Source organism: Puma concolor, chromosome B2 (genome assembly GCF_028749965.1).
Source record: "Puma concolor isolate L17-30 chromosome B2, mPumCon1.1.hap2, whole genome shotgun sequence".
NCBI lineage: Eukaryota > Metazoa > Chordata > Mammalia > Carnivora > Felidae > Puma > Puma concolor.
Genome location: NC_141671.1, coordinates 134,289,555 through 134,316,288, shown reverse-complemented (window position 1 = coordinate 134,316,288; position 26,734 = coordinate 134,289,555). Strand labels below are relative to the sequence as shown.

General features: G+C 38.4%; 1 protein-coding gene across 5 annotated transcripts in view; it reads right to left on the bottom strand.

Moving 5' to 3' along the window:
* ADGB (androglobin) overlaps positions 1-26,734 on the bottom strand; it is a 164,621-nt gene that overhangs the window by 48,025 nt on the left and 89,862 nt on the right. For 4 of the 5 annotated variants that reach the window (XM_086708075.1, XM_086708076.1, XM_086708078.1 and 1 more), the window contains 10 exons: positions 24,999-25,032; positions 23,918-24,101; positions 22,906-22,969; positions 19,398-19,500; positions 16,415-16,556; positions 14,714-14,828; positions 11,999-12,166; positions 7,241-7,376; positions 6,601-6,738; positions 4,523-4,616 (listed from right to left, as the gene is read on the bottom strand). In XM_086708075.1, coding sequence (XP_086564201.1) covers positions 4,523-4,616; positions 6,601-6,738; positions 7,241-7,376; positions 11,999-12,166; positions 14,714-14,828; positions 16,415-16,556; positions 19,398-19,500; positions 22,906-22,969; positions 23,918-24,101; positions 24,999-25,032 — 1,178 coding nt within the window. The remainder of the gene's footprint in view (positions 1-4,522; positions 4,617-6,600; positions 6,739-7,240; positions 7,377-11,998; positions 12,167-14,713; positions 14,829-16,414; positions 16,557-19,397; positions 19,501-22,905; positions 22,970-23,917; positions 24,102-24,998; positions 25,033-26,734) is intronic. The other variant, XM_086708077.1, reaches the window with a different exon arrangement.

Genomic DNA, 26,734 nt, shown 5'->3' with positions numbered 1-26,734 from the left:
TGGCTACAACAAGTACGGGTAGAGATTTCTCTGTTTCCTCCTGGAAGGCTGCGGCTTATCTCAGAACAGGATGAGAGTGATGTGAAAGATCCTCTATGTTCTTATCCTCCCACTTTGCCAGGAACTGGATCTAGCTTCAGTAGCACAAGGAATCTAGGGTCTTTGGAATACTGTCGATGGAATTTGCTGGGATGGAAGCCATCATGGCCATAGAAAATGGTTCTGTATTAGAGGTTAAGACAGAGCCAGAGGTGTTCTTGCCTTCCAGAAGGCATGGCTTAACTATACTGTCAGTGAGAAGCAAAGCCATGAGAGTCTTATGGGGCATAGGATCCACATGTTCCATTTGATCATTGGTCTTTGATGATGGGAGAAAATTGACAGATTTATCCTTGCGGCAGTTGTAAGCCTTTGAGGGAGTCATGAGAACTAAGATGGACACATATCCTGGTTTGCCTGGGGCAGTCCTGATGTATGCTCATAATCCTGGCATAATTATTAATAGTGCTCCTTCTGTCCCTTTTGGAAAAGTGTCCCAGTTCAAATGATAAATACCCTGACCACGCTAACTAGGAACTATGACGTGATGGTCTTTCAATGCAGAGCACCACTACCAATCCCATGGGAACTGGCCTAACCCAAATGTGGGTGTTGGCTGAGCCAAAGCAGCCACTAAGCAGGCAACCTCGGGAATTGTAATGGGAGCAGCCACCATTCTAAGGTAAGGGAAGGATTTAGAGGCATTCCAGTTACTATTCCCATCATACCTTTCACACTTTTTCATAAGCCTTAGGATATTCTAGTGCATATAGGGCCATCAAAATCCTGATATACTTTATAGAATATCTTGAATGACCCAGAGAACTGACCCAGAGAAATATTTCCAAAAGACTTGAAAGATTTTAACTTTGCATCCTAGTACAGAAAGAAAGTTATACCCATAAACTGAGCCTTGCCCAAAGTTCACTTGGTGAAGTTCTGCCCCTTAAGATCTGGGAATGTAAGGCTAGGCTGCAGGACCTCAAAGTTCCCATTCAGTAGTAATAATAAAGCAGTATTTACAATTGCTAATGTTCTGTAATGACCCAATCTGTAGCTTGTGGTAAGTACTTTTCCTGTGTTACCTTAATTTATCTTTACATCCTTATGAAGGAATAGTACTGTGAGGTACGTTTTGTTTTCCTTATATTAAAATTGTTATTTCCCTATATTAAATATTATTAATAAAATTTTAACTTTAGAAAGAATAAGAGACTTACCCCAGAGTACACATCTGATAATTAGTAGAGCTGCAGTTAGTATAGGTCTTATGCTGAAAGATGGGCTTTTGACCAAATAAGATAATCCAGCTAGGGTGAGGAGGTAGCTTTGGATGCTCCCACTATTTACATTTAAAGATCAGTCAGCCATGTCAGTTTCATCCATCCAATAGATTTGGGTCTAGAACTCAAACTATTGAAAGAGCATGGCCTCTGTATTGGATGGTCACTGAATTTCTAAGAAATGCTCTTGGCTATGGTGGAAAGAGCGCCTGGAGAGGAACAGTGGCCCCCTGATGTAGTTCTGCCTATGTTTCAAAGACACCTACACCTCAAATACACCAGCTCCCTAACAGGGGAGCTCATAGTTTTGACACTTCATTTACATGAAAACTATATATAATTTCTGGCCCAGAGATTTTCCCCAGAATGCAAAGGCAGGTTAGAGAAGAAGGGTTGTGCCCTTTCTTTGTGTCCACTCAGCTGGAATCTCAGGCAAAAGGGTTGCCCTTTTAGAAAACATTCTGGACCAAAAGTGAGTCAAGCTGGATGATCAGCTATCGGCAGCATCTGTGAGCCAGGATTACGGTGAGGTGAGTGAGACTCACTTTCAGGGTGAGACAAATACTATAAAGATTTGGATTTCCTCTGTGTTTAAAATTTTGATATTTGGTCCACTGTGCAATTTTGTTTCACTATCTTTAGGTTATTCAAAATGTTTATATATTTTCATATGTAATTTTCTATTTGTCTCTTACAAACAGAAATCTAATTGTTATTTTATATCGACCTTGTCTCTGACAACTTTTCTTAATTCTCTCATTAATTCTAATAATTTTTCTGCAGATTTTAAAAAACATCCTACATATACAATTATGTCATCTGTAAACAGTGGTGGTTTTATTTTTTTCCCTTCAAACTCCAATGACTTTTATTTTGCTTTATTGCCATTTTGCCCTTCTCAGAATTATGCCAGGTTTATCGTGAATGGAAGTAGTCAGGCAGAAGTTTTTGTCTCATTTCTAAACTTAAGAAAAAGCTTTCAAAATTCTACCACTAATCATGTTTGTAGTAAGTTTTGAAAATACTGGATACCAATAGCATATTAGTGAAAGACTTCTCTAGTCCAAGTTTTCTAAAAACAAAAAAAAAAAATTAATTTTCAGTTTGTGTTAAATTCTATCAAATGTTTTTTTTGGAACCTATCTGCAGGACCGAATGATTTGTTCCTTTTCCCTGTTAATGCAATGAATTAAAATGAAAACTTTTCTAATGTTAAGTCACCATTATATGTCTGGGAATAGGAGACCCACTTGATTATAAGGTATTATCCTTTTTTATTTAATTCCAATGTTGATTTGCTAATATTTTATTACATATTTTTGCACCTACTCAAAAAGGTGATTGGATGGCAATTTCAAGAGGGTGATTGGTTTGCAATTTCATTTTGTTTCTGCCCTTGGTGAATTTTTTAAATCAAGATTATGAATTGGTTAATGTTTCCTCCCTTTCTGTTCTTCAGAAGATTTGTGAGATTAATCTTATTTCTTCTTAGAATCATTGGTTGGTTCATTAGCATATTGCTAGAAAGGATACTATGTATCCCTTCCCCTGTTAGAGCTTCATCTAAAGTATTACTTACACCATTTCGGCAGTAATGCTATAACATTAGAACTCTTTAAAACCTTTTACCCAACTTCTACATTTTTCACTGCTAAGGTCATGAAATTTACTCCTATATGTAGCTATTTGTTGATTGCCCTTTGAAGCTAATGCACATTATTTTTCTGGCTCTTTGAAGGGTTTTCTTTTGGCCTCTGTTTTTGAGTTTTACTACTGTGAGTCTAGGTGTGCTTTTCTTTGCATCCTTTCTGCATGGAGTTTGCATGCAGTCTCCCAAAAACATGAGTTGATGTGTTTTACCTGTTTGGGAAAGGCCTCGGGCATCATCTTTTTGCATTCTGGGGCTATAATTACAGTATCAGACTTTCTGAGCATACTCCACATGTCCCTTGTGCTCTTTTCTTATTTCCCACTGGCTTTCCCCTATGCTTCAGTTTGGATATTTTTCTATTGATCTGTCTCCAAGTTCAAGTTCACCAATGTCTTCTTCTGTTCTGACAAATCTGCTGTTAAACCCACCAATAATTTTTTTTTTAAGTTTATTTATTTATTTTGAAAGAGAGAGGGAGGAAGAGGGGTAGAGAAAGGGAGGAAGAGAGAATCCCATGCAGGCCCTGCACTGTCAGTGCAGAGCCTGATGCAGGGCTCGATCTTATGAAATGTGAGACCATGACCTGAGCCAAAATCAACAGTTGGACTCTTAATCGACTGAGCCACCCTGGTGCCCCAAACCCACTAATATGTTTTTAATATTAGTTGTTAAAATCTTCATTTATATCATTTCTATTTGACTGTGCTTTATTAATCTAAACGTTTGATCTATTTTCTCCTATTCTTTATTTTCTTTGGCATTTCAATTATAGTTAACTTTTGAGATTTTGTTTGCTAACTCCAACATCACCAGAAGGTCTACTTCTTTTATGTGTGTGTGTGTGTGTAAATTATATATATATATATATATATATATATATATATATATATATACACACTATATATATATAGTATATATATACATGTATATATATACACATATATATACATGTATATATATATATACACATATATATACATGTATATATATACAATATATACATATATATATACATACATACATACATACATATATACATATATATATACATGTATATATTGTGTATATATTGTATATATATTGTATATATATATACATATATATATAATTTATCATTTCTCTTAGTTCTGTTCAGATTATCTTGTCTCTCAAATATAGTTTGTGGCCATAGTACAGTTTAGCTAAGGCTCAGTCTACTTCTGGTTTACGTGTGTTTTTAGAGCGTTGCCCTCCAGACATCTGAAATGACAATTGTAATTGTTTTCTGGAATCCCCTCCCCCAGCAACTCTGATCTTGGTCATCTCAACACCACAAGACTTGAAGAAACTTTGCTCAAGAGAGCAGAGGCTTTCTGCCTAGAATTTTAGTCAAGAATAATTGATACAAACCAAAAATAGTAAGTAGCATAGAAATGTTTCAGACAAAATATCGTGGAAGTTTGGAAGCAGTGGTGTGTGATTAGGGAAACTCACTGAACATGGTCGCATTTGAATAGGAATTTGCAGGACACGAAGATTCTGTAATAAGAAAATCCATTTACTGCTTTACCTTAAGAGAGAAATTGCATACTGTTCTATATTCAGCTCCAATATAGCCCAAACTCTCTGAAGCATATCTGCAACGCTGGTATTTTCCTTTGTGTCTAAAAATAATTAAAAATTAAAATAATTAAAAAATAAAAGCTGTAAGATGCCTGAAAGATCATCCTGTTCAAAACCCTCCTTTTGCCAACAAAGAAGTTGAAATTCATAAGGTGTTGTCCAAAGCCATAGGATTTATTAGCAGCAAAATCATGTTTAAAATATAAAGCTATAAACTTCCTCACCGACAGTTCTGCTCACTGTTTTATGCTGTTTCACTTCATCTTTAGGGTAAAAATCATGAAGTGTTCTTTGATCTAATTGAAGATTCTCATCAAAGAGTTTTATATCAGGAGATCTTTTATCACACCAAGAGTTCCTTATGAAAGCTCTTATGTCAGAAAAAAATAATTCAACCATTTTCCTAAAAATAAATAAATAAACAGTGGATAATGGGATCCCACTAAAGCTCCATCCCATAACCCACATTGGTTTAGAAGTAGGTGATTTGGCAAGAAAAATGGAAATCCATAGTAAATGGCTCAAATTTAACATGCCACAACCTGACTTTTTCCCTAAATTATCCTAATTTCTTCATAGTACTTAACAGTATCTGAAATTGATGTCTTAATGTAGTTACTTTCCTATTGTATGCCTACCCCAACCAGAACACAATATTCATCAGAGCAGAAACTCTGCCAGTTTAACTGACTTGAATAAGGTCAGAATTTAGAACAGTGCTGTGTGCCCAAGTCATTCAATAAATATCCACTGAGTGAAAGCAATGCAAATATGATTAAAACATTAAATTGCCCAAGTTTCTGTCTCTAAAAAGAGAAAGAAAATCATTGTTTGAATGTAATTTTTACAGCATATGTGGACAACAAAATGTATATTTTACTATATGTTTAATTTGATACTTTTATCTTTACTTTCTCTAATAGAATAATACCAAAACCAAGCAACAGTATATTTTTTCAAGTATATTTTTTCATCACACAACTACACAATGTAGTTTTTTTTTTTTTTAATGTTTCTTTATTTATTTATGCCTGTTTGCACACATGAGCAGGGAAGGGGCAGAGAGAGAGAGAGGGAGACAGAGAATCCGAAACAATCTCAGCACTGTCTCCACACTGTCAGCATAGAGCCCCATATGGGGCTCGAACCCACAAACTGTGAGATCATGACCTGAGCCAAAGTTGGACGCTTAACCAACTGAGTCACCCAGGTGCCCCTACAATGTGGTTTATTTGTTTATTTGTGTAGCTGCAGTTTTCACTGCTGATGTGAACATTTTGATCATTCTCATTAAATACTTCAAATAGAGACACTTTATAACAAAATGTTTCAATATATTCAAAGAATTAATTCTATTGGGCATAAGACTTTTCTCATGGAAGTGTCAACAAAAATTGCAGAAAAAAATGGTTAAATATGATTTTTACCTCTGCAGTGCTGTATTTTAAGCTGATAAAAAGTTAAAATAAAATAAATGTTTTCACAAAAATAGTTCATTATATATACGTAAATAATTTGATTCAATAGAATACAGTTCAAATGCATTCTGTGCTTTCTAAGTATATGTCACATGGATACAGGAAAGCTTATTTCATCCAATTCATTCATTTACTCATTCATTCATTTATTTCTTTGAAAAATGGTCTGCAAATGTAAACACATCCATGACTTAGTTGAAGCTGACTGCTGTAGCATTCTACTAGGCATTGGAGATGTACAGAGAAACAATTGTTTTAAAGAGCTCATAACGGACTGGGAAAGCATAGCTGATCATTCATGCACTCATCCATTCTTTGAGCACGTATTTGTGGTGTGCTTACTCTGCCAGCCGTGGTGCCAAATTCTGGAAACACGAGAGTGAATGAGCTGACATGCATTCTGATCTCAAGGTATTTCAGTATTTACAAAATTAAAAAGAATTAGCCAAGTCATAAAGAAGGAGAACTCCAAAATGCTTTTCATTAACACACAAATATCCATTCTTGCATACACAAGTTCATTTTATGAGTGATAGAAAAACTATACCTGGTGTTCTAGCTTTCATAAGTAATCTGACATAAGTCCCTCTCCACATGGCTTGAATTTTAATCGCTGCTGCTACTTCCTCAGGAGAATATTCTTTATCACTTATGGGTACAGAATATTTCACGTCCACCCATTCCGCTGGTCAAGAGAAAAACAAACTCTGGACTGAGGGTTAGATTTAATCCCATCCCAAATTTTCCGTGCCTTTAATTGCTAAAGTCCCCTGGCATAGAAAGTGCCACAATGAGAAGTTTGTCTTCATATTTAATACTGTGCTCTGCACATTGTCCTTTCTTAGAATGTAAACTTCCTGGAGAAGAAAAACACTAAATACTGACACCTAAGTGAGCCACTCACTGTTCATTCTTCTGTGGAAGTAGTGAGAGGTTTCTTTCAAAATTTAAAGGAAGTGTTAAAATTGCATGGGGGGAGCCAGGAAAGGAGGGTTGAGGCTGTGAGCTTGGGGACACATGGCAGATCCTTGGAGCCCATGGGCTTCCCAGAGCACGGCTTAAATTCTCTGCCTGTCAGTATAGACAGTCTACCCACGTCACAAAAACTTGGTGCTTTTCTCAAATCATTTATCTTATATAAGGCTAGAAATTCTTTTGCCAAACAAATATCTAAAATTATTCAGTACCTAAAGAAGCCTCTTCCATGGAGGAATCAAGTAACTCTAAATCCAGAACCAAAGCACGAAAGGCAAATTTAAAATTGGGAGGAGGTTTTGTTAGTTGAGTTTTTTTCATTAAGCGCCATAAAGAAATATGAAAAACCTGAAAAAGATAAAATACATTAGTACATTTTTGTTAAGCCAAGAAATGCTATGACCTAGCCAGAGAGGCTCTAAAGAACTTTAGATACTCTAAAAATAAAAAATACATATTTTTTCAAAAGCACAATATAACAGAAGACTTCCAAATGTCATTCACTCAGTAAGAGCTCAAAATTATGTATCATCTATTTCATTTTCTTAAAATTTTTTTAAAGTAATCTCTATACCCAAAGTGGAGCTTGAACCCTTACCCTGAGATCAAGAGTCACATGCTCCACTGACTGAGCCAGCCAGGTGTCCCTCATCTGACTGTTTCTAATTTCATAAAACTTAATCGCTACAACAATGTTTATAAGGTATGCTCAATCAAAATATAACAGGTTGAAGAGATAGAGTGTAAGATGAAAAATATGGCCCTTGTTTTTCACCAAGTTAAATACAATATTTCATTGGTTCTATAACACCATTTGCTATAAGGCACACTATGGTTTCATGTGCTACCAAAGAAGAAAATATGTTGTTTAGAGTTTTTATCACTTTCTTATGTCCATCTAAGAGTATTTACTTCTTATTGAAAAGGCTTTTTTAGATTTACTTACACAGAGCTTTTTCATCATATATCACACTTAAACATACATGAAAAAACAAAATAATCTACATAAGTTGGTTAAGTATTCTGAAGACATTCATATTCAAACTCTTGTAAATCACTTTTTGAAAGTACTTAACATTCGTGTTTTCCTACATGATTTTGTATTTTTCGTTGTTTTTATCTTGATATACTGAGGGATTCCATTTATCCAGTCATGCCACTAAGAATAATAAGCAAGCCCCAGCAGATTGTTGCTGGCTTACTTTTAGCTATTTATTTGTCCGCAGGGAGTAATGTGCTTGGTGGATTATATAATACACCTGGGGCTCTGTTTAAGGTGGCTTTTATTGAGGTACTCCCCTCCCTCTCTCTCTTTCCCTGTGCCCTGGGGGGGGGGGGGGGGCGGCTCAGTCTGGGGTGGAGAAAATCTTTCTCCTTTCATGTTTCTTTGAGAGGCTCAATAATATCATTTAATTCTCTTCCCCCAAGGATCAGGCTTTTGTCAAACAATACACACATTTCTTCCGAAGTGGTGACAATATGAACTCTTATGAACAAGTCCATGTGTATGCAGAGAATTCTGAAAGCCACCTGGCCAGCAGTGATTGTAAGGAACCACCAATTATAAGACACACTGTGATTTCCTCCAGATGTTGAAGTGTGAAAAGAAATGTACATCGTTGAATTGGTGAAACACAGTGCCGTTCAAAGGCATACGACTATTGTACTTCCTGCTTCGTCTATATTTTCTGACCACGCCTCACCCCTCCCCATATATTGAGAGACAGGGACCTAATGTTACAATCTGTGTTTGTAACTGCCCCATCAGCTGACAATGGTGGGCAAGCCTGCAGGCAACCATCTAACCCAAGCTAAGCAAATCAGTGTTACTCTGGCTGACTAACTGGAAATCAGGATGAAGACATTCTAAACTGGCCTCATATGGAAAAGTGACATAAATCAGGAGCCAGTTTTTCCAGGATATGCACTTAGGGCTAGAGACACCATGTGGATAAGAGAAAACAAAATGAAGAAGGTAAGTTGTAAGGGCTGTCTATCCCCTCTTTGAAGTTCCTCACTGAGTCACTCCTATCAAGAAGATTTCCCTGTATCTTTTTCATAAATTAACACATCCCACTACTTGTTATGACTTAAATGAGTTAGATGTGTTTTCTGTGATACGCTAATAAAATGTCCTAAATATTTCAACATGTAATGTAAAAATAAGAAAAATACACAGTTATGCTAATACTCCTCCTCTCTGTTACGTTTGAGCGAGCAGAGTCTCTGATCATGTTGGGAGTTCTACAGGATATTACTCTGTGCTACCTGTGGGCAGAAAGGGGCCATTATTGTGACTTCCTGATTAAGACACAGGCATGCTAGACAGTGGGGAATAAACACTGCACAAATTCATGGATCCACTACATCAGTGGAGATTTTAGGGATCCAGAGGATGAGACTTCCTGAGACATCCCCAGTAAGGCAAAGGATAAGAAACTGCAACGAAGAAAGAGGCCAGTACTTGATGGTCCTCTCTGGAGTTGGTGCTAGAACATTCTGCTTTGGGGAATATTATCCCATTGCATGTACTGAGGGCTTAGAAGGCCATAAACTTTGATAGGGATCTAAAGAAAGAGAAGGAACTGTAGGAGATGTGAGTATCCCATGGAAATACAGATGACCTGGCCCATTTCTGTCATCAACATGCTAATGAAAGACCTCTCAAGTAATACACGGATATTATTTTCTAGTGAGAGAGTCCTTATCTATGGGACACTTACAGAATGCTGCACCTGATCTATCTGGAATTGTTTATGGTAGACAAATTTGGAATCTATTGATTTATGGGACATGGCTCTTTGAAAACAATGTCACATTAACTATGTAATATCACGATCTCATGGTTCATGAGTTCAAGCCCCATGTCAGGCTCTGTGCTGACAGCTCAGAGCCTGGAGCCTGCTTCGGATTCTGTGTCTCCCTCTCTCTCTGCCCCTCCTCCACTCATGCTCTGTCTCTCTCTCTCAAAAATAAATAAACATTAAAAAGAAAAAAAAAGAAACGTTTTTTAAAATATAAAAATGTTTCATTATCAAGATGTGTAAATGATGCATGCACAAAGTTTCCTTACATATCAGATCTGACCTAGCAACAACAGGCTCATGAATGAGTAATATTGATGGCAGGGACAGGAACTATGAATGGTGCCAATAGTTTGAGCTCTTTTTCACCCACGCTTAGCTGTCTAACCTGCTGGTAGCAAAAACTTTAATGTGATATCATCCTCTGGGGATTCCAGTCAGCCACTTGGTGGCAAGTTTATTCCAGTGGGCTTCTGTCAAGGGTAGTGATTGTCCTTACTAGAATTGACACCTACTTCAATGATGAGTTTGCTTTGTCTTTCCTTGGTGCCTCTGTCAGCACCATTAACCAAGGGAAATTACAGAAAATCTGATTTACAAGCATTGGATCCAGCCTAACATCCCCTTGGACCAAGGGTCACATTTTACAGAGAAGAGTTAATAACTGAGAAATGTCTGGGACTCAATGCCCTAATATATACCATAGGAAGAGTGGATAAGATTCCTGGTAAAGTGGAATGGCATATAAAAGCCTCAGCTAAGAAGCCAGCCTGGAGATGATACCTTGCAGAACTGACACAGTATCCTCCAGGGCACGGTATAGATGAGCAGGACCAAAGACTAACATAGTGCTATATCTGTAAAAGCTAACATATGCAGGCCTGGGATTCAAAATTGGAAGTAGGATTGGCCTCTCTCACCATTATTTCCAGTGGCCCATTTGCAATTATTAATGTTCTCTGTCCCAACAGGTAGTTTGCTAAATTGGAGAACTTAATTCCTAGGGATGGATGGCAGGGAATGTTTCCATCAGGGAACATGGTATGATTTGCAATAAACCTAAATTATGATACACGCTTTCTTGCTTTGTGCTCCTCATCCTGATATACAAATAGGGGAAAAGGAATTAATATAATGGGGTGGAGGAAGAATTTACCCTGATTGTCATGAAGTACTAGGGTTTCTGCTGCATAATGAGGACAGGAAGAATTATGTCTGAATTTGTCTTGATACTTTTTTTTTAAATTTTTTAATGTGTACTCATTTTTGAGAGATGGAGTGCAAGCTGGGGAGGGGCAGAGAGAGAGGGAGACACAGAATCTGAAGCAGGCTCCAGGCTCTGAGCTGTCAGCACAGAACCTGACCTGGGGCTCGAACTCACAAACTGCCAGATCATGACCTGGGCCGAAGTTGGCTGCTTTAACTGACTGAGCCACCCAGGCATCCCCATCGTGATACATCTTGGTGCTTCCACAGTGAATGATTAGTCACAGCCTGAAAAGAGTAAGGCAATCAAGGTCCTGTGCCCACCAGGATTGAAGGTCTAGGTTACCTACCAGGCAACTAGAACAGCTGAGGCTTTGGCTGGAATATTGGGAAATATAGAATGAGTGGTAGAGGAGAGAGATGTTGCATACCAACCACAGCCTTAGGGCTGACTGTAGCAGTGGGGACCATAGGTTTCTTGTCATATGATGATTTAATCATTGGCTTATTTTTAGAGCTGGTGGATACCACTTTAAGCCATTTAGAGCCATCGCCTTCAAGAGTGGATGACAGAGTTCACTGAAGGGAGGCAATCATACTGGTTCAAGAGTAAATCACAGCAGGTATGTCTTGTAGGTTACCCATGCCCCAGGTGAGCAGTTCTCCATTGGGAGTGTTGTGTCCCAAGTAGAGTTGCCCAGATAGAATACAAGGTACCATAAGAGCAAATACAAATAACAAAAGCAGGCTTAATTCTCTCTATGGAAAATAAAGGAAGAGACTCTTTCCCTCCCTTTTTCTTAGACACCACTTTAAAAAACTTGCAAGTTCTCTCTCTTCCTCTTTGAAATACATGTAAATCTTTTTAAAGGCTAAATTTGGAGGATCACCTCATATAAGATATATCTTTTTCAAACAGAAAGTATCCTTCTAGGAACATCATAACTTGAACATACTTACCCTGAAGTGTTGTGCTGTTAGTTCTTTATTGTGGAGGGGAATAGGGTAGTGAGCTGTTTGTAAATCCTTCAGAGCCACAGGAAGTTTAGCCTTATCTTTGAAACTAGCAATCACATTTCCAACAGCTTTCAAAATTGTTAGAGACTGCTCTGTGAATCGGTAGCTCTCCTGTGAAAGGAAAGCAAAGCAGCCAGCCTCACTTTTTTGTTTTGTTTTGTTTTTGTTTTTTTACTTAAGTGTAATTAAGCTTACAAAAATTTAGTTTCTGTTAATATATTAAACCTCTTCTCTATGGTTGATTAAACAGTTAGTTGTGAAGGGCTTACTTGCTCAAGGCATTTTGCTAGGGGCTGTGATCTCAAAGATATAAAACAAGGGATATGATTCCTGCTGTAGTGGGAACACATAGGAATAACACCTACCTCACATTGGGAGCCAGGGGACATTTCTCCATGGTATTAATACCCATATTTAGTTCTGAAGGGTGTCTAGGAATTAGTTCGACAAAATTGTGTGGGATTGGAGAACCAATGGGCAGAGAAGAGTTCAGGGAGATAGTGATGAAGATTAAAAAGATAAGGGGGTAAACTGGGAGAGATTAGCAAAAGGGTACACACCTTCAACTATAATATGAACAAGGACTGAAGATCTATCTAAATGTAAAACATAGTGACTACAGTTGATAGCACTATATTGCAGAATTGATATTTGTTAATAGAACTTGAATGTTGTCACAAAAAAAAAAAAAAGATAAGTACGTGAGGTGAGGTGATGGTTGTGTTAATTAACTAGATGATGGGGATCCTTTCACAATATTTATGTATACAAAATCACCAGCATGTAGAGTTTATATAACTTACAATTTTGCTGGACTGTTTTGCCTCAATAAAGCTTGTGAAGAAAAAAAAAAAAAGGAATTGGATGTCAAATTGCAAAACTGTAGGTCAAAACCAAAGAGTGGGGAATGGGGGGTAGAGAGAGAGAGAGAAAGAGAAACCTAAGGCGTTTGCAGATTATCTTGATTGGTATGTGGTGGGTAGTTGGTGGGTAGGGGAGGAGCTGCCCAGAGTAGAGGGTGCTTTGAGACAGCACGGAGGGGGTGAAGTGGGAACAAAAACTTGTGAGGTCTACTTTTGCCCCCTTTCCTAGGGAGCACCATGCTGCCATCATGCCCCTTGGTTCCCTGCAGAAGTTTTGAGGAATGGCCCCGCAGCTATACCTGGACAGTACCAATTCGCTGCTTGGGGCGAACTGATGAAGACAGACACAACCGACTCGCCCCCTTAACGCATTTACTATCCTACTACCTTCTCCCCAACCTCCCAAAGCCTCCAGAAAGCCTCTTCTCAATGGTATTTCCCCCTCAGGTGAAGCCAGGACCAGGAAAGTTGTCTGGTCAAGAGGCAGCACTGGGAGTGATCACATACGGCTCTGAGCAGCTTGAATCTTTCTGCTCTTGGACTGGTCTATCGCTTCTTGCTTCCTCATTCAAACTGAAGAATAATAGGGCCTGACTTTAAGCCCCGGTAGGTTTTACAAGATGGAGGAATTTATAACCCCAGGGAAAGATGACTTCACAGATCAAAATAAGTAGACACCTACGAAGTTCAGTCACCTAAAGAAAAAAAAAAAAAAAAAAAAAAAAAAAAACCAGACTGGATAATCCATACTACCTAAAGCAGAATTGTTTTTTTAAGAAAAGAAAACAAAGATGAAAAAAATAATTTTAAAAAGCAGGATAAACATAATTAAGGGAATAAGAGACATGTACTTATAAGGTGGGCTTGCTGATCTTTCTTCTACTGCACAGGAGGGAGAGGACTGGAGAGAGACAGCACAGCAGAGAGGAGGCCGTCAGGGGAATCCTGCAAAATCTCTGCCTAGAGAGGCAAGAATCCGTGACTGAACCTGTCTGGGCCACAGCAACATTAGCACAAAAGAGCTGCTTCTGAATCATCTTGATGCTACCTTGGCCAAGAGAGTTATCGACTGGCTGAGAGGATCTCGCCTCCCTAATAAGAGGCTGTGCTACATGGAGATGGGATGGGGGGAGGGTGTAAAACTGAATTATGCAGTGAGAATGCCCCATGCAAATTGGTCCCCCCAAAGCAGAGGCCCACATATCTAAATGGGATGCCTTTTAGAGGACATCTAAAACTGAGACAGGACCTCAGGGGAGTGGCCGGTTGCATTTACCTCGTTTCTTCTTTCAGACACCGTCAGAACAGCGGTGTAAGAGAAACTAAGAAGAGGCCAAGAAAAGAGGAGATGAACAAGAGTGACAGGACTTTCCATGGATCCTCTTACCCTGAATCCCAGAGACAAATGCTCCAAATCTCTTAGGCTGAGGAAGGGGTAAAAGAGTCAATGATACCAGAATTTCAAGCTGTAATGGAAAGGACTGTACTGATCCTCTATACATTCCGAAGGACCAGTATGCTACGGGATCTACCTGAGATGTTAACAGAGGTGAAAGGGGATTCCACAGAGCAGAAGTGAATGCAGTTGTCGGAGAAAAACTAAAATTATTTTGCATTCCTGCAGAGTGTAGGCTATTTATTGTACGTGTCATTTTAGAGAATTTCTTGCAGAATATACTTAACAGTTTTAAAAGGTAAAACATGGGTAAGTTGAATTACAAAAAATAGGCCTATGATTTAGCTCAAAATCTTTGAAAATAAGGCACCAAAAAAATCACAACTGCTTAAAGTTTACCGGCTCAAAGTTGGGTAGCACGACATCTTCGTCCCCAGTGACAAAAGTCACCATGCTGCAGATGTGTATGGAATGCCCCACGGGGGAGTATGCGGTGAAGAGAAGCATATGTCTCCTAAAGAGAATAGACAATATATGAGGACCCAGGGGTTCCCGTTGTAGTCCTGGACTCTGCTGGTTGTTTGATGACAGCTTGTGCTCAAATGAAGTCACACATTACTGAGAGTAGAATTCTTTAACTCTGGTGGGATAAAGACTTTTGGATATTCACTCTGAAAGAATCATCAGAGATCATGGAATCTATGTTTCATTAGTCACATAAAACATAGTTACGCTAAATGAGGAACTTGCACACACTGGAGGAATCTCCCATACGCTGCAGTCCCAGTGCAAGTGACTCCTGATTTTTCACTAACAAGAATAATTCACAGTGGTATAGGGCTTTGTTGATTTCATAGTCACTTTCCCACAGATGCATAATTTTATGTGTGTTGTTTGTGTCTTTCCTACCAGGGTTGCGGTGTCACTGAGAGCAGGGACACTCATTCCCCCCATTGTCGAGCACTTAGAGCGTGTTCAAAACATACATGTTGATAGGTTAGGCCCTGCAGGGAAGCACCCAGATATATATAAGGAGGTTCTTTATTAATTTCCTGTTCTTGGTTGTCTTAATGGATTAGCACTCAGAGTAATGACTTTTGGGAGAACCTCTCTATGCCAGGGTTTTCAGGGTAAGATGTGAGAAATATTGAAGTTTTAAAATTTATTATTTCCTGGGAAGATTGGATGCTTGCCATACATTATTTTAGCATTTGATTTTGCTGTTTAGGCTTTGCTTTTTTTCATAAGGGCCATCACTTTTCATTGATCACATAGAATTAACATGATTGATCTTAGGAAATACAGTACAAATATTCATTTCGTCTGAAATATGAGGCAATATTTTGAATTTTATTCATCAAAATCAAGAAAACTTTTTGATTATGCATATTTTATTTAAAATGGAAAATATAATCTGCCGAGCCAAATTTATTTTAATTAAAAATAAAGCTATAGGTAATATTAAACACAAGGTAAAACTATAGACTGGTAGGGAAAAAAGTCTGTTTTTTTTTAATTTTTTTTTCAATGTTTTATTTTTATTTTTGGGACAGAGAGAGACAAAGCATGAACAGGGGAGGGGCAGAGAGAGAGGGAGACACAGAATCGGAAACAGGCTCCAGGCTCTGAGCCATCAGCCCAGAGCCCGACGTGGGGCTCGAACTCACGGACCGGACCGCGAGATCGTGACCTGGCTGAAGTCGGACGCTTAACCGACTGCGCCACCCAGGCGCCCCAAAAGTCTGTTTTTAAATAAAATCATGGTTCTTGCCAAGGCATGTAAGATTCTGAAGAAAATAAAAAGGATTGTTTGATGCATTGATTTTAAGAAATGCTGATTTAAACCCTATTCTTTACTAAAGAAATTGTTAATCTGTGACAATTATGGGTCTTCCAAATGGAGATTCAGTGAACAGCATTTCTTTAATATATATTTGCTCGTGGAGTTATTTTTCGCAAGAATCATAATGATAGATCTGTTTCATACGAATCACTTTCAGAAACCATATCCTATATCCCATATTGTTTAATTATCAGGTAGCCAGTAGCTTACAAGGCTTCAAAAAGTTCTTCTGTGGGAAAAATGAAGTTACTACATACCCAACAGGCAGCCGGACCACCGCAGCCTTGGTGGCATACGTATGAATCTTCAAAACAAGATCTCGTGGCTTCAGAGATTTCCAGGAAAGGGATTCCGCTGTAAGCAGTCCAGGCCCTACGTGGGGGCTGTCTTTTGTTAAAGCTAGGGAAGGGAAAAATATGAAAATTTGACTGTGAGAGTATAGCTGGCCTTCACTTCACGACCCTAGTAATGATACTAACAATATCAGGAATTAGAGGTGTTCTGAAAATATTCATAAAACCCAAAGAAATTACTCTGGGGAGATAATTACTGGAAATAATATGAAGTGGGATTCAGGTTTTCCTCTCTGTCCCATTTCCCTCCTCAGAATCATCCCCATCACTTTGATTACCTTATTATCTGTGGCAGAAATCACAATATCCCTCTAGGTACAATTTTAAAGGGTGGGGGAAACATATCTGGGAAATTAAGAGGCTCTCCTAAGATAGGGGCCAAGCGAAGTCTAAATATCCTATTGCTTATGTTTTTACTTTGGATTCTTAGCTTTAATTGTGTGTAGAAATAGCAAATCAGTAACAAAAATTTAATTTTAGCATTCAGTGTTCCTCTGAAAATGAATAAAGAATATCAGCCATTCTTCATGGGTAGCCAAGGCCAAAACACTTCTTAAATTAAAAAATTTAATTTAATTTAATTTAATTTAATTTAATTTAATTAATTGAAACAAACTTGACACACAACATTGTATTAGTTTTAGATGTACAGCATAATGATTTGATACATGTATATATTGTGAAATGGTTACCATGAAAATTTAGTTAACATCCATTACCCCACACAATTACAGTTTTTTTTTCTTGTAATGAGAACCTTTAAGATTCTCTCTTAGCAACTTTCAAATATATAATATAGTATCATTACCTATAGTCACCCTACTGTATATTACATCTCCAGAACTTATATTACCCTATATTTTTACCCTATTTCCCAATAATACTCAAACTGAGGATATAAGAGCACAACATGACTTGAAACACCTCTACACACATAGAATTTCAATGTTTTAGGACATGGTGTAGCTTAGGAGCTCTTACTTAATAGATATACTAAGCTTATACCAATAAAGTTTGGAAATATTCAACAAGTATTTATTGCCCACTGATACACACTAGACCCTGTTCTAACCGCTGGGTATACCTGGGTAGAAAATCATAGGCCTGCCATCAAAGTTGGCAGGACATTTAATATCCAGCATTCAGCAAATTTTTATTGAACCTCCATAGTGTCAGGTATTATAAATTTGAATTAGAGATGCTTTGATTTTGCTGTTTAGGCTTTTATTTTTCTATAAAAGCCATAGCTTTTCATGGATTACATAGAATTAGTAGGATTGATCTTGGTAATCCAGTAAAAACATTTATTCATTTGAGATAGGAGGTAGTATTTTGAATTTTATTCATCAAAATCAGGAAAACTTTCAATTATGCATATTTTCCTTAAAATGGAAAGTGTGATCTGCTTAGCCAAATTTATCTTGAAAATAAAACTATAGGCACGATTAAAAACAAACCATAGTTGGGGCACCTGGGTGGCTCAGTTGGTTAAGCGTCCAACTCTTGATTTATGCTCAGGTCATGATCTCACAGTTTGTGAGATTGAGCCCCGTGTGGGGCCTGCTTGGGATTTTCTCCTTCCCCCTCTCTCTGCCCCTCCTCTGCTCTCTCTCTCTTTCTCTCAAAAGTAAATAAATAAATATTTTTAAAAACCTCATAGGTAATGAGATTGATGGGGGGGGGGGATGCTGTTTCTTAATCTGTTTTGAAATAAACAGATTTAGCTTTAACAAACAGGACAAAGAATTGAAGAATGATGTTTTGTGCATATATGCACATGTGCAAAGAGCTGGCTTCAGACAGAAGCAAGGACAGTCCATCCATGAGCAGGAGGGAAGGTGACTAGAACTGGGGAGAACTCATTATGGGAAAGATGAAGTGGGTCATTCTTGATTTTTTCTCTCTCTCCAGTGAAAATAGCAGCAAGGTCATCAGCTGAAAATACACAAGGATGAGAGCAGCTGTTACAAGATCTGAAGGTTTGAGATAGTCGTCCAGGAGGAGGAGAGTGAGGAATGCATGAACCAGGGAAGCGTTGGCAGTGTTTAGGGGGCCATTTTGAAATCTGTGGTCCTCAGTTGAAAGTGGGGCTAGCTGATAGGGTTATTTTTTCTCCAGTCACATCCAATCGGTGCACATTCATCAGTGCTCTGATGCACCACACGTAAGATACGGAGCTCATTGGCTGAATTCAACCAGTATTGGGATTTTGCCAAGACAGTAAGTTGAGGGGTTAAGATGAGCAATCACGCTGAGGTATGTCCAAGGCTACAATTACAACAACAGGCCATGGAAACTGGGGGATGAGAGAAATAAGGACACGAGGAGACAGATGAATAGGGAAAAGTGGGAGGGTCAACGGCTGGCAGTCCCAGTGGAGTCAAAGGATTGTAGAAGCAAGGGTTCTAGAGAAAGTGGACTGGAGAGTCAGGGTGTGTAGTCAGAGCTTGAAATGGGGATGCTTGAGATGATATAGTTACTGGCAGGTAAGTTCTAAAGTGTAATCATGAAAACAAAGGCCAGGGTGGGATGGAGGAAAAGATCTTCAGAATTGTCAAATCAAAGGAAGAGTGCATGTTTTTCAATAGATCTTGAAAGACCCAAGAATGGTGACATGCAAAGGTGGAAAGAAAAACAGAGTGGCTAGTCATGCTGAAGAGGTGAACATGTGACCGCAACAAGGAGAGGAGCAGGTGGTAAGAGTGAGCATAACCCATGACGTCTGAGGAGGAAGACCATCCTAGGAGGCGGTGTGAGGGTGACTCTCTTGCAGACTCTGGAGAGGAAATAGTTTCCTTCATCCAGAGCCCCCAAATCTTGTATTTCCCCTGGACTGAATGAAAGTGAGCTGGGATTTAAGACTATAACTTTCTTAAAGCCCTCTTACCTCCAGATTCTCCCCATCGTACCAGTGCAGAAAAGCAAACCAGCAGTTCAATGGGTTTCAGACTATCCACAAACAGATAGTAGGACACGCATTCATCTGAGAACTGCGAGAAATCAGACAAATCATTGAATTTAATATTAGTCAACTAATGCCATATTTCACACTTCTAATAATTCTACCTAACATTTATAGAGAACCTACTGTGCTCTAGACACCACAGTAAGTACTTTACAGCTTTAATGATAGGAAGAAAATCACACTGAGTAAATGCTGGCAATAGTCTATAGAAGCTGGGTCTATAGGACCTGTGTGAGTTTGGCTCCCTATCAGAGAGAGTCAAAGCTCTTCTCCACGAGTGAAGAAAAGGGATATGCTTGTTTCAGAAATAACAAATGGAGGAGACTGGGCTTGAGGCTGGGCAATACTCAGAAAATACAGATCTCTGATAAATAGACAGGACACAAAGTAACTGTGGCAAAGAATGGAAATGTCTAATGGGGATGTATCAAGGTTATTTTATAGGATGGCATGTGATATAAACCCTTTCTTCCTTTTGTTTACAAGATCTCTAGAAATATAGCCAATGCACACTAATGAACCAGACTGGATTTTCGCTTTGACGATGCAAGAGAGTACTGAGTAAAACCAGAACTTCCCTTAAAGGACAGCCACGGAAGGGTTACATGCACATGATCTCAATCCATCCTATAGGGGCACTATTAATATCCATAATCATGGATGAAGAAACTGAAACACAAAGAGAGTAAGTAACTTTCCAAACGTCACAGAGCTTGCAAGTTCAAAGCTGAAATTCAAAAGTAAGTCTATCTGTTTACCAACTCCAAGGTTGGTCTTTGAGACTGTAGCACTTTTATTGCCTCTCAAATTCTTGGTGCTTCCACATAATTTTGATTGATGGTATATGGTAAGTGTGTTAAATTAACTTAATGTTATTATACATTAAAAGCTTTCATAGTATTTTACAATATAAAAACAATTAAAATATGAAAGAAAAATCTCTAGTGATACTGTAGAAACTGCAGGCTTGTTACTTAATCGGATGACAAGCATTTCTGGAAATGCTTGATACAGTGTAACTAGGTTTTAAAAGATGTTTCCCTCAGTATCTTTCAATAGTAAGCATTTGACATCTATTTTGTTTGTTTCCTTTTAGCTGCAACATGTTGGCGATAAAGACAGTTGTTTCAAATATTCACTATCCAAAATCATGAAAGAAGCTTGGATTTGCCAGCCCAGTGTGCGTGCCAGAGGAAGAGTTCCTGCAAAGAGCTCATTTGCTGTCATTTTTGAGGGCCTGCGAATTTGGGGACAGGATGGGCATGGAGGCCACCCAGAGGAACTCTGCACTGGTGTCAGCACCGGGCACCTTGGGAGCACCTATCCCACCTACACACTGAGCACTGATGGGACATCCATGGAATGTGCTGGGAGAGGCCTCAGGCTCAGCCACTAAAATCACCTATGGCCACTAAAATCAGGAATGCCTGGCCTGAGCCCACAACCAATCCGTCCTCCCATGCCATCCTAATGACTGTTAAGTTTGAATTCCAATGCCTTCCAAGAAAAAGCTGTTGTTTTTTCATATCATTGATGTAAAAAACAAATCGGGGGACTAAAGGGACTCGTAGGAACTGCTATCATCTTATTTTGCCCAGCTGGGACTTGGGAAGGGAGAAAAAAATCTATATTTACCACCAGTTTGTAAAACCAGTTGGCCATTTTACTGCACAGATACACATGTGTCCTAGGAGGGTGGTGTATAACAAAAACTCGTAACCAAAGTGCCTTTAGTGACAAGAGTGACAGCAACATTGCTTACACTTGCCTTTAGTAGGCACTCTTCTAAGTGTTTTACATACATCCTCTCAATTATTTTCCCAATGCTAGGATAATGGGCTCTTACTGCAATCATTTTAGAGGAAAGAAAACTGAGGCAAAGTGGACTTAACTTAGTCAGGGTCTCACTCCAATGAAACCTGGATTCGAAACCAGGCAGTCTGGCTCCAGGCTACCAACCCGGTGTACTTCGCGAGAGAGGCGTACTCGTGACAAAGTCCCAGGCTTCACATCAGGCAAACCTTATTCTCATGATGCTTGTGCCACTTACCAGTGCGGTGGTCTTGGGCAATTTACTCAGCCTTAACCTGCCTCAGTTTCCTTACCTGAAAAATGATGATAATAATAGTCCTTTCATAGGGTTTGCTATGGGGAGCTAATGCAATAAAAAACCTAGTTCAGGGCCAGCAACAGAGTAGGCACCTATCAATGACTTTTATTTTATTATTGCCGACAGTGAATATGGAGACACAGCGAAGTGCCTGTAAACTGTATGTTATTCTCACATCTCTGGGGCCACTTATTCCCAATTAGCAGTTATGTTATTTTCACAAAGTCAAAGCATTCCTCTGGGTATTTTTATAGATAAACTCCAGAGCTAGGCTGACCAGTTCTCCCATGACCTTCCCCCACAGGCACCACCACAGACTTGATTCTTGCTTTCAGAGCAGACAACCAGCTGCAAAGCACCTCCTGAAAAATGCTAAAAAAGGTTTTCTCTGCTGGCATTCTCATCTAGTACAAATGCAATGAGAGAAGCCATCTCCAAGACTTCTTTCTTCCCCCAACTGTGTGTACCGCTCCTGGAGATGTGGCATTATTGCAGGGGGCTTGAACGGCCCCATACAAGCAACATAAGAGTTTCAGTTAAATTTAGTTTCCCAGAATATGCTTCATAGTTTTTCCCAAAATTCCACTCCATGTGAGATTTGTTAATTAATTCATTCAATAATTTTTTTGGTTGAGTTCCTACCTCATGCTAGGACCAATATTATAATAGTAAACAAAAGGACAGAGTCTTTCTCCTTAAGATGTTGACATCAAATGGGTAGGTAGGTGGAGGGCCACAGAGAAAAACAATCAGGCAGTTGGGATGGAGAAGGGTAAGCATAGGTTACACAGAGTGCATGCAGTCAGGGTACTTGACTTAGACTCTGTGGCCAGGGAAGGAGGTCTCACAGGGTCAAGGACATTCACGCTGCTCTGAAAGACTTCTAGCATTAGCCTGATGAAGGCAATAAAGATGGAGAATGAACTCGAGGTAGAGGGAAGACCATGGGCAAAAACAGCAGAAATGATAGTAAAAATGTGCTTTTGTTGTAGGAATAGCATGTATTTCAATAAACAATTTAAATCAAATATAGCGAATTTATTTGTGATTCATTTATTCACAAATCAAGCACTTTTAATGTGAATTCACATAATAACACAGCTCAGGACTGAACATAATCAGATGACTCATACTTGGAGGTATGAGTAGCAGAATTTTGTTTATTGTCTGGATAAGAGATTAGGAAAAGACTCTAAGAATTGATTTTGTTAATATAATCATAATTTTAGAAATGCTTGATAGATTTGAAGGTGTTTCTCACTAGCATGATTTAATCACAAACTTACATATGAGAAGGAAAGGAGATAATAATATATTTACCTTGAATTCTGTTTTTTGAAAGTTAAGGCAATATGAACTTGGTTTGTGAAAAATATATATATTCCTGGAAAACATTATTTATAACAGGTTAATGCCATCATATGCAACAGACTAGTACAACACGTTAGGATCGTAGGATCAAATAATTACAGGGGTGAGTGTAGAAAATAGGAAGAGGTTGGTAAATGGATACAAACATTCATTTATAAGATGAATAAGGTCCAAGGATCTAATGTATAACATGGTGACTAAACTTAAAAAAAAAAAAAAAAAAAACTTAAGCTTCTATTTCTTTATTTTGAGAGAGACAGAGACAGCGCAAGTGGGGAAGGGACACGGAGAAGGGGAGAGAGAGAATCCCAAGCAGGCTCTATACTGCCTGCACAGAGCCCGATACTGGGCTCAATTTCACAAACTGTGAGATCATGACCTGAGCCAAAACCAGGTCAGATGCTTAACCGACTGAGCCACGCAGGCATCCCATAGGGTGACTAAACTTGATAATACTGGATTGTGTTACTGAAATTTGCTAAGAGAGTAGAACTTCAATGTTCCCACCCTGTCCCCCCAAATTGGTAAATGTGTGAGGTGTTGGATGCGTTAACTCAATGGGAAGAGTCTTTCACAATGTGTATTTATATCAATTCATCACCATGTACATTTTAAATCTCTTAAAATTTTATTTACCAATTATACGTCAATAAAGCTGGGAAAAAAAGCATAACAACTGTATTGAATTAGTTGTCTTAAAGGGACACAAATGATCTCTCTTAGTGAATAAACAGTCTTCATCTTAATCAGTAAGTAAGTCTCTGAGGATGGCCTGAAACTGGCCTGAGTTTCGGCTATTGATCTATGTGGATAGTCAACTCATCGATCTTTCTTTCTAACAGTTTCTCTTGCTATTATATCAATGCCAGAGTAATATTGGTTTAATCCCTTTAAATGATAGCTAAAAATTAATGGCTTATATATCCACCACATTTAATACACACAAAAAGTTCATACTTACTGAAAGCATACACAGAAGTCTTCAAAATCTAACCATATTTCTTTAGAAACGCTATTATTTATTGTTGGGAGGTCCTCCTGTGATTTTTCCTGTGTTGCTGTCGTCTGGCTGACTAAATCTCTTTCCAAACTAAGTCCTTCACCTTGATGAGCTGCGTCATTTAATCCAACTTCTGTTAGCTCTTCTGTGCATAGCAGAAGACAAACATGTCAATTGCACCTATGTTGTTAAATATTAAACTATTGAGGTATGGAAAGTTATAGAGGGAGTTTGCATATTGAAGTCTATTTTTGAAAGAAAAAAATCCATTTCCTGAGACAATCATTTACAGCAAGCCTCAGATTTGGGGATGTTCATGCAGAGACACATTTTCATACACTCGGGAATCTAATCCTAACTCATACACATAGCAGAGTGTTAAGAACTTTTGGAATCACTTTCATAAAGTCGTATGTACATTTTTCACAGATTATAAAGTTATAACAGTTTCACAGATTATACAGTTATTAGCTAGTTTGTTTAAAATTAGCTAGTGTATTTAAAATCTACTATAGGCAGACATGTTCCTATAAGTATCGCTCACGCAACAGAAGAAAGGACAACCTGAGAAAGCCATTGCAATAAACGTGCTTCAGTGAGCCATTTAATGGCACCTCACAGTCTGTCATTTCTATATCTTGTTTTATGTCTATCAAGTAATGTCACAAAGTTCTTATAGACTTCTTGACTCAAAATGTTACATATGCACGTGCCACATAATGCTTTTTTGGATGTGAGGATTGGCCAAGTCTTCATTTAGGAACTGAGGAATCGGCAACGGTTTCAGCACTTTGATCATCACATGCCTGCGTTAGAACACATGAACTGTGCTCGTGGGCCCTTAATCAGATCATCTTTTATTTTGACTTTAAGTGTGAATTTAACCAGTGAGATTATCAGGGTTTTCTAGCCCGGAGTAGATTAGACTCAACGCATCAGAGGAGACACTGGAGACAGGCTGCTGAGAGCCAGGAAAAGGGGAAGTTAGGAGCTGTTTTGTGCTTTGATGTTTTTCAAAGTCATGAGAAGTTTATGAATTTACCTTTTCCAGGTATGACTTGTGAAGTAATGTTTCCCTGTGAATTGAAAGGGACACATTAAGAAACCATTTTTAAATTCAACAAAACATGTCAGTTATCTAAAGCACCAATGCCTTTAAAAGAGTTAATACTGTCTTTAAATATTAAAGAAACAGATTTCTGCAATAGTTACTAAAGCATGGCAAAGCAGAAACTTTGTTTTCAACCTTAGAATTCAAAGATGTGAATTTAATTAAATAATTGGCTGAGGGTTTAAGTTTGTGACATTAAAACAAAGAATATGTGAGTTTCTTAAATAATGGAATCTTATAATAAAAGTTAAATTAAAACAATAATATCCTTATCCTTATCCTTATCCTTATCCTTCCTTATCCTTATTCTTATCTTTATCCTTATCCTTATCTTTATCCTTATTCTTATCTTTATCCTTATCCTTACCCTTATCCTTATCCTTATCCTTATTCTTATCCTTATCCTTACCCTTATCCTTATCCTTATCCTTATCCTTATCCAAGAAGCAAGTCCATCCATGCCTTAGGGCCCCTGAAACAATTAGCAGGCATCTGAGACAGAGAGAATGAGATATGGGCTCATATCAAAACACAGGAAAGGGTTAAATGTCTATATAAGGAACAGAACAAATCCCCACTTTGCCCTAAATCCTTTCAACATTAGCATCTAGCTTTCTTCTGCCTCAACAGAACTCTGGAAATGGCTTCATGTGGAAAAATTAAATGAGAAATCTCCGGATCTGGGTTCACAGGTACCTTGGGAAACAGGAGAAGCTACTATACAAAGAGGAGAGGAATTGAGTGAAAGTCCACATGCTGAACTTTGAACTCTCAGCTCCTCTGTGCTGCTTGGTTCAATAACACTTATGGATCAGTGTATACCAACGCCTTTGACCCAGTCCACCCCAGGAGGGAGATTAGAGGAGTCTAAAGTGGAGAAACTGACCAGAGCCAGGGGAAAACCCCAAGATCTACATCTGGAGCTAATCCCAGTCCCAAATGAACCTCACTTACCCCCAATTATCCTAAATTAATTACCCTACCAGCCGACAAGCTCTAGCCATTCTGTAAAGCCACTTCCAATCAGCAGCTCTTTAATGTCATAAATTCTTTAGACACGTATATGCAGCAGAGTATCACCAGACAATTAAGGAAGGAGTCTTATATCAAAGAAAGAAACTAAAGGGTGTGGGTGGAAAGATTAAGAGAAAACAGAAACAACTATATAGGATATATTTTTGAAATTGGTAATATTAGACAGATAAGAGAATATCCATCTATCAAATAAGAAATGTCTCAAAAAATACAATCAAGAGGGGAGCCTGGGTGGCTCAGTTGGTTGAGCTTCCAACTTCAGCTCAGGTCATGATCTCACGGTTTGTGAGTTCGAGCCCCACGTCAGGCTCAGAGCCTGGAGCCTGCTTCGGATTCTGTCTCCTTCTGTCTCTCTGCCCCTCCCCACTTGTGCTCTGTCTCTCAAAAATAAATAAATGTTTAAAAAATTTTTAAATAATACAATCAAGAATGAGAGCTCTTAGAAACTGAAAATAAGAAAGTAGAATAAATTCAACAGAAGTTTTGGATGACAAAGTCACAAAAGACACAAAAGACAAAGAGATTAAAGCTATAAATCTTTTAGAAGAAGACCTAGGGGGAAAGCTTCATGACATTGGATTTTGCAGTGATTTCTTGGTTGTGATAGTACACAACAATAACAAATGTAAAAA